The sequence below is a fragment of the Oryctolagus cuniculus genome, chromosome 15 (genome assembly GCF_051225735.1).
Source record: "Oryctolagus cuniculus isolate XC-2025 breed Fujian yellow rabbit chromosome 15, ASM5122573v1, whole genome shotgun sequence".
Lineage (NCBI taxonomy): Eukaryota > Metazoa > Chordata > Mammalia > Lagomorpha > Leporidae > Oryctolagus > Oryctolagus cuniculus.
The window spans coordinates 81409896-81423932 of NC_142881.1; the positions used below are offsets into that span (position 1 = coordinate 81409896).

The 14037-nt window shown below is 44.6% G+C and overlaps 1 protein-coding gene across 10 annotated transcripts in view; it reads right to left on the bottom strand.

The window, feature by feature from the left end:
• Nucleotides 1-14037, bottom strand: part of LOC127485578 (uncharacterized) — a 73123-nt gene that overhangs the window by 22494 nt on the left and 36592 nt on the right. For all 10 annotated transcript variants that reach the window (XR_016221099.1, XM_089313669.1, XM_089313659.1 and 7 more), the window contains one exon: nucleotides 6018-6138. Coding sequence is in view for 2 of the 10 variants with exons in the window: in XM_089313669.1 (XP_089169795.1) it covers nucleotides 6060-6138 (79 nt within the window). In the remaining 8 variants the exon portion in view is untranslated. The remainder of the gene's footprint in view (nucleotides 1-6017; nucleotides 6139-14037) is intronic.

A 14037-nucleotide genomic window follows, 5' to 3' on the forward strand; every position in this document is an offset into this window, starting at 1 on the left:
TCAAGGTTAACTACATATGTGAACAATGAATAATCCAAGTGTGAAATTAAGAAAACGGTTCTGTTCACGACAGCACTGAAAAAAATATATGAGAAAAATAAATACATTCCTATACAGACATCCTTTAGTAACTGTGGGGCATTGTTTCCAGGACTTTCCGAGAATACTAAAACCGTGGCTGCTGAAGTCCTTCAGTACAAGGGCATAGTCTTTGCATACAACGTATGCACGTCCTCTTGTATACTTTGTCACTTCTAGATCTTATATTACCCAATACGATGTAAATGCTATGTAAACAGTTCTTGGACCATGCTGTTTAGGGAATAATATAAAGGAAAAACACTGGACATGTTCAATACAGTGCAATTTTGTTTTGGCAAATATTTTCAGGCCTTAATTGATTCAAGTCACAACTGCAGAATCCACAGAAGTTGGAGGGCTGACATGGAAAACTAAAAACATGACCAAAGGAACCTAAGAAAGACATGAATAAACTAAGAGCCACTCCATGTTTATGGATTGGGAGACTCAATATTGTCCAGATGCCATTTTACCAAAAATGATCAAAGGATTCAAACAATCCCTAACCAAATCTAGCAGAACTTTTTTTCTTTTTTCTGGAAAACATGGCCAGTTTGTTGTAAAATCATACAGAAATGCAAAGAACCTAAATAGGCAAAATAGGCAAAGCAGCTTTGGAAAAAAGGAACAGTTCTATGCATATAATAGATCCTACTAAAATGTGTTCTAAATTGATAATGAATTTGGATGCATGCATACGAGTAGTCTTTCATAACAAAGAAACTAAAAATAAAACAAATTCACATTAAAATTCTCCAATTCCATATATGTCTTCTGGGAATCTGCTACATGCCAGTTCATCCAGGTGCTAGAGTTACAGCTGCGAACCACACAGACTAGGGCATGGTTAATAAGCAAATAAATACCCACCACGTCAGAATGTAGGAACAATAGGAAAAATAAAGCAGTGCAAGAGAGACTGGACATTATTTTAAAGTAATCACCTGGGAAAGGTTCTCTCACAGAGAAGTATTTGAGCAGAGAGTTGATGACAATGGGAAAAGGAGCCATTCAAGTGCAAGTACAAGGAATATTCAACAATTTCAGAGCAAGTGCCTATTTATGGTAAAATTATGCATGGGCTCCAAAAACTCTATGCACCAACATTAACTTTTCTTGCACTCCACTGCTCCAAGAACATTTTGAAGGACTCTGTCTGTATGGGGAGAAGAAGCATCCCAGGCAATAGAACAGCAAACAGCCAAACGCCAGAGGTGAGCCTGCCCCTGGGGAAGGACTGCCCTGACTCTGGAAGGAAGCAGGGAACAATGGTAGGACGCAGCAGAGGAGCACATCACGAGCCTTCTGAGCTAGAGCTGAATCAGTCTCTGAGAACAGGTTATAGGTGAAATAAAATGCAATCTAGAAACTCCGATGTGTCTGTCATCTAGAAGCCAAAACCCAAGAACTTCCACTATGCTTGGTTTTATGGAAAACATATTCATTGATGTAGGATCCTCAACTTGGATCTTATTCATTGGAAAGTCAGTAGTTTATTTATTCTAAAGACAGAGTTACAGAGAGAGAAGGAGAGGGAGCGGAAACAGGAGAGGGAGGGAGAGAGAGAGTGACTTTTCACCTGCTAGCTCACTCCCCAAATGACCACAACAGCTGGTGCTGGGCCAGGTCGAAGCCAGGAGCCTGTAACCCCATCCAGATCTTCCACGTGGGGGACAGCAGCCCAAGCACTTGGGCCATCCTCTGTTGCTTTTCTAGGTGTGTTAGCAGGGAGCTGGATCAGAAGTGGAGCATGTGGAACTCAGACCAACACGCATCTGGGATGCCAGCACTACAGGCAGAGGCTTAACCAGCTCTGCCACATACTGCCCTCCTCCCTTTCTCAACAGTCCACTCCCACCACTGCTTAGGGGAATAGGCCTAATTAATAATGCATCACAGATCTGCCCCTTGCATGGTCACTGGGGCTCTGTACAGAAACACAGGACAAAGGCAATCTCCATCAGAATATAGTACAATCATGTGTTGCTTAATGATGGGGATATACGCTGAGCAATGCATTATCAGGCATTTCTTCATTTTGCTGTCATCACAGAGGGTAATCACATGAACGTGGATGGGATAGGCCAACCACATAAAGTGATCTTTTGATGCAGTAAAGAGACGTGGTAACTACAAGATGTATGAAGCTGCAACAAGCCCAACACAGCATGCTATTTTAAAGATTCCTTTGCAAGTCAAAGGAGTACACTCTAAAACAGTGTATGACATAGTACATAAATCAGTAACATGGTCGCAAATTTTCATTATCAGTATTATGCACTGTAGGGACAGGTGGTTAGCACAGCATATCAGATGTCACTTGAAACTGCGTTTCATTTCTTATAATTGTACCTAGGAAACACATGAAATCTATTTTCTGTGTATTAAAAAACTTAAAAATCAGAAGAAATAAAAAGAATAAATAACTAAGTAAAAATGTAAGCCAAGGAAGGAAAAGATGGAGGGAGGGGGAATAAGCAGTGCCTGTATAATGCAATGAATCATTTGAAAAATGCTCTTGGAGAATAAAAGCAAGTCTTTAAAAGAGGATGTCCCTGGGAATGCCCACATCCCATATCACAGTGTCTGGGTTCAAGTCCCATCTCTACTCCTGATTCCAGCTTCTTTTAAATGTGCACCCTTAGAAGCAACGGGTGATGGCTCAACTGGTTGGGTCCCTGCCACCTACATGGGAGAGCCAGACTGAGTTCCCAGCTCTTTCCTTTGGCTCGGCCCAGCCTTGATGTTGCACACATTTGAGGAATGAAAGAAAGGAGGAGATAGCTCCCCCTCTCTCAAATAGAATGTTAAAAATTGTATATAATGTACACAATTGTGCTGTACAACTGGCAGTGCAGTAGGTTTAGCTATACTGGCATCATCACACACACACACGAGTAATGTGTTGCATTCCTATGCTACAATGGCTAAGACACCAACAGGTGATCAGAATTGTCGAGCTCCATTATAATCTTGTGAAATCCTGGTACATAATGTGGGACTAGAATTGCTTCAGACATGAGCAAGAAACTCAAGTCAGTACAACACGACACAGGGAACACACCTTACTTGTGTGAGTGTGTGTGTGTGTGTGTGTGTGTGTGTGAGAGAGAGAGAGAGAGAGAGAGAGAGAGAGAGAGCTGGCAATCACTGGGTCACTCCTCAGTGCCTGCAATAACCAGGGGGCTGATGCCAGGAACTGTAAACTGACACCCTTTGAAGTTCCCTGAGGAGGAAGGCCCAGAGCATGTGTTCTGCCTCAGGACCCAGGACCACATGTTGGAGAAGATGCCCATAAATGTCCTTTCCAGAGAAGAGCTGTTCTGGAAGGCAAGTTGGCAGCAGTGAGTAATTCTCAAACATGTCTGGAACCACTGCTCCCCTAACTTCACTGCTGAGGACTTACTGAAAGGAAATCACAAAACTCATCAACAGAGATGTATTTCAACATTGATCTTAACAGTGAAACCTCAGAAAGTAACTAGAAAGGACAGCAATGTGGGATTAGTTAAAGAAATTACAATGGGGATAATTGATTGAAAAACTATGGCCCCATCAAAAATGACGTTTACAAAGAATCTTTAACAACACAGGAAGATGTTGCTGATGGAATTTTAAACAAATCCCAGGACATGAATCTAAAAGCACAGAGAGATCTCAACTGTTTTATCTCCCAGTTGATGTCTTCATCTCACTTAAAAACTCATTGGAGATACCTAAAAGTTGTAAATAGTGGTTCTTGCTAGATTCTGAACGTTTGGTGAGTTGAGAAGCTCTTCCGTTATTTTATATACCTTGCACATGATCTGTAAAGGAAGTGCAATGCTTTGATAACCCGAGGGGAAAGCATGCATCCTTTGGAACAAGGCGTAGGTCTCTCTCCCCTGGTGCATCTCTCACGCCGAGTGGACTTTCCTCTGCAGCCAACGCTTTCCCCAGCTCTCAGAAAAAGGCATTTAGAGGCCCTATGATGTGGCTTCTCTGAGGTTCTTCAGGACCTGGCTCATGGATTGCTCTCTGCCTTCACATGGTCAACTCACCTGCTCACTCAAAGCACTAGCTTGCAGCATGTTCAGAGCTACCAAGATGAGGCAGTGACACAAACCTTCTATTGAAAGTGGTCTTTAATCTCAAAATGGACACTGATGAGACAAGGGTTGCACCTCCAAGTGATGTCCTAAAAGCTAAAGTATATGAAGTGTCAAGCCTGGGTCCATGGCATCAGTATCACCCAGGAGCTACTGAAATGCAAGTTCATGGGCCTCACCCCAGACCTACTGCATGAATCTGCATTTAACAAGCTTCACAGGTGAATCTGCACACATTGAAGTCTGAGAAACAATGGAGGTGGCGGTAAGGCACAGAGGGTTAAGCCTTTGACACCTGCATCCTATATTAGAGTGCCGGTTAGAACACTGCTGCTCTGCTTCCACTCTAGCTCCCTGCTAATGTGCCTGGGGTGGCAGTGGAGAATGGCCCAAGTCCTTGAGCCCCTTTCATCCATGTGGGAGACACAGATGGAGTTCCAGGCTCCTAGTTTTAGCCTGGCCCAGCCTTGGGTGTTGTGGCGATTTGGGGAGTGAATCAGCAGATGGAAGACATGTCTTTATCTCTCTCTCTCCCTCTCTCTTTCTCTTTAATATCCTATCACTCTGCCCTTCAAATAAATAATAAATCTTTTCTTAAAAAAACTACAGTTTCAGAAACACTGCTCAGCGAGATAAGTGTGTAACAACCTAACATCCTAACACAAACACTGGGGAGATGCTAACAGCACACCTCACCGTTGATGCCAGCTCTGTAATCAAAAAGCTACACGACCTTGAAAAGTTGACCATCTTTGTCTAAGGGAGATAAACTAACTATCCAGCTTTTAAGCTTGTGCATCTGCAAAATGGGAACAATCAGATATCTCCATCCTAGGATTCATATGGATTAAGTTAGGCAGCCTAAAACCCCTAGGATACTCGGTGGAACAGAGTAAGAATTAAATGATTTTTATCATCATGGCAAAGATTACGTATGACAGCTGTAAGGATCAAATGAGCTCATGAGTACACAAGGCTGCAGATGAAGAAGATTCCTGCACAGATATGCAGAGAGATTGTCTTGCAGATGTGCAGAACCATTCTTTACCCAGAAAGCCAACTGTGAAATGACAGTTGGAATAAAGAGTGAAAATACAGGCTTCCAAGAGGATTTGGACTCCGTGAGCCTCACTCCATGGTATCAGCAAGGGCCGGAGTTCCGTTTCCCTCCTTATTCCACTTCTTCCCTCTCAGAGAGAAGGCAAAGGGATCCTTTGTTAGGAGACTTAGGGGAGGTGTGGTACATCTGCTCTGTCACTCCCCCAGGCATCATTACCAGGCAATCCCTCACCTACAGCAACTGCTGAGTCATTTTTGAAAAGTTTTCCCATTTCCAGATGTTAGGAGGCTCTGCTTTTGTGCCACTGACCTAGGAGGAAGGGAAGTCAGGGCTTTCTACCTGCAGCATCAGCTGTCAAGCAAAGTGACTGACAGCCTTTGATGGAGAAATAGGTAAGAGGAAAGCTTTCAGATGGTTCCCATCACCTTGGCCTTGAACAAATGCAGCAGGAAGATGTCCCAGGGAGACACAACTGAGCTTAAAAGGGGAAGAACAGAAGGGGCCCAGGGTGGGGAAACGTGAAGAGGGTCAGGGAAGGAGCAAGGAAGGAAACCCGTGGGGCAACAGGAACCTACTGTCCCCCTGTGGATTCGGTTCTTGACCATGTGAACAAAACTGCAGTTACGCTGATCCGAATTCTGATGATCACGAAGCAAACTGACTGTGACGTACATGGTCCTTAACTTTCCAAATTCTTAACAACATTCGGTTGTCTATTAGCCCATTTCTCATTGCTATACTGAACCACTGAGGTTGAGGAACCTTACAGAGAACAGAGAAGCACTCACGGTTCTGAGGTTCCAGGGGGCGGTGGCAGCACTGGCTTTGCTTCAGGGAGTCTCGTGGCAGATGGCATCACAATGCAGGGATGCTTGGCAGAGGGAGAAACCACATTGGGAGACAGGAAGCCTGAGAGAGAGTCAGAGGTCATGTCAGGCTTTAATGACAACTCATTCTCACAAGGACTCACTCCAGAAAACCAGCATCCTCAGGCCCTTCCATGTAGCCTCACCTGTTAAAATTCCATCGTACCCTGGGAGCTAAGCTCCTAACACATGAACACTTGGGGGAAAGCACAATCAAACCCGGGCTGACTGCTCTTCTGGTACATTCCCTAGACAGGGCCTGCTGTGGTCTCATTTAATGCAGCACACAACACAGGCTTTAAATGTACATCTGGGGGCCACGGTTGTGGCATAGCGGGGTAAGCTGCCACCTACGGCCACAGCATCCCATGTGGGTGCCAGCTCAAGCTTTGCTGCTCCACTTCCAACCCAGCTCCCTGCTAATGCACGTGGGAAAGCAGTGGAAGATGGCCCAAGTGCTCGGGCCCCTGCACCCACGGGGAAGACCTGAATGGCATCCAGGATCCTGCCTTTGGCCTGGCCCAGCCTTGGGCCTTGGCAGCCATTTGGGGGATGAGCCAGCAAATGCAAGATTCTTTCTAACTCTGCCTTTCAAATAAATAAATAATAAAAATCTTTTTAAAAGCAAACCAAAATAACAATAAGCGATGCAGATAGAATGTGGCTCTCAAAAGCCTAAAATATTTTATAACTGCTTCCTGCCTGATCTTCCTCTGACATGGAACCTACTCTTCATAGCTCCCTCTCCGCTTTGTCCTGGCTGCCCTCATATCCCTTCAACTGATCTTCCGTGGACTTTTTTTCATCTGGCCTTTGCTGAACTGGCCTGGAGCCTCCTAGAGTTTCATTATCTACTCTCTTCCAGAGGTCAGACACTCCAGGTCAGGAAAGGAAAATGAATGTGGGAACAGGTCAGAGGTCAATAGGGGTTGGTATGCAGCTTGGAAAACTGAGACTAGACGTTCTGCTAAAAATAGCTCAGGTTTCTTTTTTCTGGAGCCATGTTCTGGGCCAGATTTATTCATCCCCAAAGTCTAGCCTTTGTCCCTTCAAATGTCCAACCCCAGTGCCTGTGTCTCAAACAGGAAGCGAGCTTCGGTTTCTATGCAGGTCCTCAGGACCCCACGGGGCCTGCAGGTTGCACAGGAACAAGGCCACAGCTGTTAGATTTGTCTCCATTTTCTTTGGCCATTGGGCTGCACTGGATGAGGCCTCATCCCAGTTTCCTCTTCATCTCAGTTGGGCCTCCTGATCATGGTGGCAATCAAGGAGAATCTAGTCCCCGAGTCACACTGTGAGCCATGGATGGCAGATGCCTTGGGGTTCTGCACTGCCCCCTCTGGCCTGTCTCTCAGGCCAGCTACCGGGGTTGGCTTCCTGCAAGCTCGGCCTCACCTTGCAGAGCAGTGCTGTCCTTCACACAGGAGCCAGCACCTCTCAGCTCTGCTGCTCCGCCAGGGCCGTGCTGCATATCACAGTTCCCTGCTGCTCAGGCCCTGTGTGCTCAGCGCATGTGGGCACAGACAGAGGCACAGGGAAAGGCGCACTTTCCACCTCCGTCTCCTGATTCGTTTCCAGGTGTCACTCAGTCATACTTGAGACTCTCCTTGGCCCCTGGAATATCAAGTCTCAGAAGCTTGTGCTTTTACCTTCCTTTCTTCTTGGTCCACCTGGCTGATTCCAAGTCACTTCTCACACAATTCCCATCCAAAGCCTCTCCATTCTCGCACCTCCTTCTGCCATTCATGTTCGGTTCTGTCTTTGTGTATTCTTCCCTAGACTTTGCCAACAGCAATGCACTTTCTATTTTCTTCTCTTATAATCAATAATTTCTCATTTTCTCACACCCTATTAGAAGGTTTATAAGGGACAGAAAGCTTGCCAATCACCTCTGTATTTGCATTCCTAGTGTGACACAAACAGCGAACACAAACATTTGCTGAATGACTGAATGAAGGTACGAGTGGTTTGCAATTATGCTGAAATCCTGCTGTCACCAAATATATCATTTTGCATTCAAATATTAAAATTAGTAAATACTTTCTGAGAATTTATTTGCCACATAGAAATCATTCAATAAATGCTGAACCCTTATATAAACTTCAAAAAAGATAAATAATGGCACCAAGGGTGAAGCCACGGCTTGCGATGTCACATCTCATATTGGAGTTCTGGTTCCAACCTGGCTGGCCTGCTTCTGATCTAGCTCCCCGCTAATGTGCCTGGAAAAGCTGTGAAGATGTCCCAAGTACTTCAGTCCCTGCCACCCACGTGAAAGACCCAGGCGGAGTTCCTCATCCCTGGTTTTGGCCTGGCTCAAACCTGGTGGCTGTGGCCATTTGGGGAGTTAATCAGACCCCTTTTTCTGTCTCTCCTATCTCTGTCACACTGAATTTCAAATAAACAAATAAATAAAATATCTTTTTTAAAGCTACCCAAAGAAATCCCTCAAGAGAGTGAGGGAAATGAATACAAATGCAACAAACCTGACTGTAAGGGTTTTAATTATTTAAAAAGTCAGAGAGTGCTAAGTACGTGACTGATGGTTTCATGGAACCCATGGGGTTGTGGGGGAAAGACTGGAGTTGCCTAGAGACCAACTGTATTAATTTCAGGCATACTTATGGTGTGCCTGGTTAATGTCAGGTGAAGTATGTGATAAGACTGAGCTTAAATGATGAATATCTCAGTATTCATCAGGCAGTAATTATTTTGAAATCTATTCATTTGAATAGATTTTACAACTTGTGATCTCCTAAAGCTAAAATCTGAGTTCAGGGTAGTAGGAAATTCTAGCAATCAACGGTACCCAGTTCCATCTTGGGCTTGGGGTGAACACAGGCTGCTTAAGTCTGACTTCTCTCTGCTTCATCTGAACCTTAAGTCAGACCTCTAAGGATAATCCTGATAATTAACTAGTAGGACCAATACCAATTCTGTCTGTGAATATAGAAGGAACAGGGTTAAAGCACCTAAGAACTTTTTAATCCAAATCATGGATTTGTTACTACCTAGTCTGAGCCCTCAAATCATGTTTACAGAGGCGGATCTGCTCGTTTTCTATTTGTGATTTGGGGGAACTAGGCAGGAAGATTATGGAGAAATATGTGAGTGGGGCTTTCTGCCAGCCCTGCACTGTAACTCCATCCCTTCCCTGTCAATCTTGTACCCCACTTTCTCAGGATGCACCTGTGTCCCATCCAGAACCAGGAAGAAGACACTATGATGACCAGGTGGAAGTTAACCTACATGTGGAGGTACCAGCGAACTCTCAGAGAGCCTCACTCAAGCTAAACTCCACCAGCCCGATCTCGGGAAAGACACTGATACTGAGAGGGCTGCTGTTAGGCCTTTGACCGTGCCCGTGTCCTCTCTGAACTCCTCCTGCCCTCTCTCCTCATAGGCAGCTCTCTGCGTGACAGGTATCTGTGTGGAGTAACCACACTCACCTGTGAATGCACGCACTCTCTCTGTTAAAGGAATCCTGCTCTCACTGGGGCACTGTATATATGGCTCTTTATGACACTTGAGTCCTTATCTCTGTAGGGTCAAGAAACTGGAATAAAGATTAAGAGACCTAGGCCTGTAACATCTTCATCACCTGTCACCTTGGGCTATGTCTGCAGAGGCAGAATGTGTAAGGGGGAAGTCATAGGCTTGGGAGCCCAATGGAGTTGGACCTTCATTTGCGTGCTTAGCAAACTTGAATAAATTGCCTTTCCTTTTTGGAAGCCAGGTTTCTTTTACTGACATACAGAGGGAAAACTGCTGCTGCCACAGAATTGCAAGAGAAAACACAGAGTGGCTTGGATGGGGCCTTAGCAATGGGCCTGCCCAGTCACCCCATTTTCCCGTTCACAGAATCAAGATTCCTGTGATTGGGATCCTTTACACGGACTGCTGAAGTTCCTGGCATTTCTCCTCCCTTCTTTCTCCTCTGGCCAAAAGAGTGGGAGAATTAATGACACAGCAATGTGGAGCCAAGAATCCAAGAATGAGAATCCCTTGTCTCTTCCTCGTACTTCCCAGGTGCTCAGAGCTATGCAGTTACTTGTGTGAGCTAAATGTGGTTTGAATAAGAGGCTGGGTGTCCTGCAGAGACCTGGAGATTCTGGAATTTTCCCTTTGGGTTATATAAAATGAGATTTTTTATAATGGATGTATAAGTGTCCATTTGTTATTACAATCTTACACTTTATCTTCATTTCTGATTGCTGTTTAATCAGCAATAGCTTGGAACAACTGAACTTTTAGTTTCGTCCTCTGTTAAGCAAGTAATGATGTGTAAACAAACACTTAAGTAAGTGCTACTTCAAGGGACCTTTTTTCCCCTTTGTAATGTTAAGAATCCTTATCTGGGTAAATGAGTCCACCCTCTAATTTGCCAGTAGGATATTTCTGGACTCCATTTAGCTATTCTGTTTCAAATTTAATTACACATGAAGGTAAATGGTTTAGACTGGGCCAGACCAAAGCCAGGAGTCTGGAATAGTATCTGGGTCTCCTACAGGGGTGCAGTGGCCCAAGGACTTGGGACGTCTTCCACTCTATCCCAGGCATATTAACAGGAAACTAGGGGCCAGTGCCGTGGCCCAGTAGATTACTCCTCCACCTCTGGCGCCAGCATCCCGTATGGGCACCAGTTCTAGTCCCGGCTGCTCCTCTTCCAAACCAGCTCTCTGCGATGGCCTGGGAAAGCAGTAGAAGATGGCCCAAGTGCTTGGGCCCCTGCACCCACGTGGGAGACCGGGAAGAAGCTCCTGGCTTCAGATGGGCGCAGCTCCGGCGGTTGCGACCATTTGGGGAGTGAACCCGCGGATATCTCTCCCTCTCACTGTAACTCTACCTCTCAAATAAATACAATAAATTAAAAAAAAGAAAGAGGAAACCAGATGGGAAACAGAGCATCCAGGACTTGAACTGGCATCCATATATGATGCCAGCATTGCAGGCAATGGCTTAATACACCATACCACAACACCAGCCCCAGAAGTTTCTTAATTTAAACTGCTTATTTCTTTATATAGTTATTTATAAATTTATCTTACTTAGTTATATTTAAATATTTGCTACAGCGTGTGGTAGTTGTGTAGACAAAATCTCCACTACTCATTGCAATCATTCATTTTTGGGAAATACTGAGGGTTCATCATGTGCTCAACACCGATGTGACTATGAGAGAGGCAGCAGCAGACTAGCTGTGCCCGTACCTGTATTCACAGAATTTACACTCTCCAGCCCTGGAGAGTGGCTGGAGTGGCTGAGTGGCTGCACAGGTACAGATGTCCCAAGTGTGTGACCATCAGGAGTGATGCCCACGGCAGACAGCTGCTGGACACCATGGGGCAGGTCCAGAGTTAGGTCAGGGGAAGGTGAACGCTAGGGCATCACCCCTGCTTTCCCAGGGAAAGTGCTCTGCTGCTTTCCTCAAGCTTCAGGGTTCAGTGGAGCCAGCTCTGGGAAGACAGATAAATTTAAACAGGAAGATTTAACCAGAGACATCAAGTTTTATCTAGGGTGTATATGAGCTCCATATCATTTAAAATGCATAACAAAATTCTGTCATGCATAGGACTTTGAGTAGGCTACTGACTTGAGCACAGGGGTCAAATGCCTTTCTCTCCATTAGAAGGACTGATGGGACATAAACATGCAGAAAATTTTCATCAGCCCTGGGTTGCAATCAAAAGTGAAAAATCAACTTGAGAGATTTACAAGCTACACCTTATTGTCACTGAGGGGAAAATAAAGAGGCACGCCTGCATCTCCACAGGGGCATCACATGGCTGATACAGCATTAGTTAGAGTGAGTTGAGAACATCTTGGCTGCCTGGGATTTTCAGACTCCAAGAGAAGGGAGTCTCACACCAGAGGGAGAAGGGTAAAGAAAGGCCCCATGCCCAGAAATGAAGCACAACTGTCCTCATGAGGCTGGAGTATGTGCCCCTTACCACCTCAGAGAGAGGCAAGCCTAGGAGGCAGGAACAGCTAGAGGCAGCTCTCCTGTTCTGTTTCTTTTCTGTGCTATGCACCCCCAGGGCCATGAACTTGGAGAAAGCAGTCCGTATAGGCAGTGAGCAGCAGAACCAGCAAGGAGGACCCCCAGCCAGCACACACTCCATAGGGACTACCAGTGATGCAATTCAAGGGAAGCCGACTGAGGCACGGACTTAAGTAACTGCCCAGTGGTCTCTAGTGAGATATTCAAGGGGTCTTCAAAATTTTCATGGAAAGTAAGTTTCTAAAAAAAAACTGTGCCTAAGCTGCAAAATTTATTTGCACCAAAATAAATTCATACTAACTTATTATACTGTGCCTGAGTACAACCTAGTTTGAGGCCCTAGGAAAGATCAAACATCATTTGAATCAGGCACCGAATCAGAGCAGCATGGATTCTGCTAAAATTGAGGCAAGAACAAATGCCAAGTTTATGGAGGTTGGGGAGAATGGTGAAATTAAGACAATGCTCCAGTGGAATTAGCAATTTACAAATGGTAAATTATTTCAAAAAGGGACAAGAGGATGTTAAAGATAAGCCCACAGCAGAAGACTACGCACATCAATCTGCAAGGAAGCAATTAAACTTATTCAAGCCCTACTTGACGAAGACTCACAACTGACAGCAGAACCAGCAGCCACCACTGCAGACACCTCAACTCGTTCAGCTTAAACAGCTCTGGCCACAAAAAGAAAGTGCAGCAAACTTTCCACTCAACAGGTGCCAGAATGTGGCATCCAACTCGGCTGCAGACAAAAGCGGAACTTTCAGTGGAAACTTTAAATAAGCGACACCAAGATTCTGAAGCATTTCTTTGAAGAGTTATAACAGGAGATGAAACCTGGCTTTACCTGAAGGACTCTGAAGACAAAGCACAGCTAGAGAAGTGGCTACCAAGAGGTGGATGTGGTCCAGTCAAAGCCAAAGAAACCACTGTGTTCTGCATCTAACAGTCCACCTTGCATATGACCACGTTTTCTATTTCCAGTCATCAGCTGATGGACATCTTGGTTGAGTCCATTTCTTTGCTATTGTGAACTGATCTGCAATTAACATGGGAGTGCAAGAGTCTCTTTCATATGCCGACTTCTGGGTGGAACTGGAGATCATTATGTTAAGGAAATAATGCAGATGCAGAAAGACAAATATCACGTTTCCTCTCCTATGTAGAGGTTAATACACACACACACACACACACACACACACACACACATAGGAGAAAGAAACAATTAAAACTGTGTGGGTATCATATTGTTTGGTCCATAGTTATAAATATTATCTCCATTGAATTCAACCTCTACAATTTAATAATATACCATTATTGGGGCTGGAGCTGTGGTGCAGCATTTAAACACGCCACCTACAGTGCCAGCTGGTCTGAGTCCCAGCTGCTCCACTTCTGATCCAGCTCTCTGCTATGTCCTGAGAAAGCAGCAGAAGATGGCTTAAGTCCTTGGGCCCCTGCACCCAATGGGAGACCTGGAGGAAGCTCCTGGCTCCTGGCTTTGGATCAGCACAGCTTCAGCCATTGTGGCCATCTGGGGAGTAAACCTGCAGATAGAAGATTTCTCTCTCTCTCTCTCTCTCTCTCTCTCTCTCTCTCTCTCTCTGCCTCTCCGTATTTCAAGTAAATAAATAAATCTTTTTAAAAAAAGAAATAATAGACCATTATTTCCTCACTTGTGACAACTGTTATGAATCCTACATCATGTGATCCTTGTTTTCAAGAAAAATAGTAGGCATGTGTATGATCTCTACATACGAAGTGAACATGGAAAAATGTTGAAAAGATTAAATCTAAGAACATAAATATGATATTTAAAATACATAGACACTTGAATACATTATATAACTCAAAGTAATTCTGCACCAATGGAACATTACTTCCTATAGAAAGAAGGCTAAAAAGTAAATATTAAAAACATGAAATTCAGAAAAACAAGT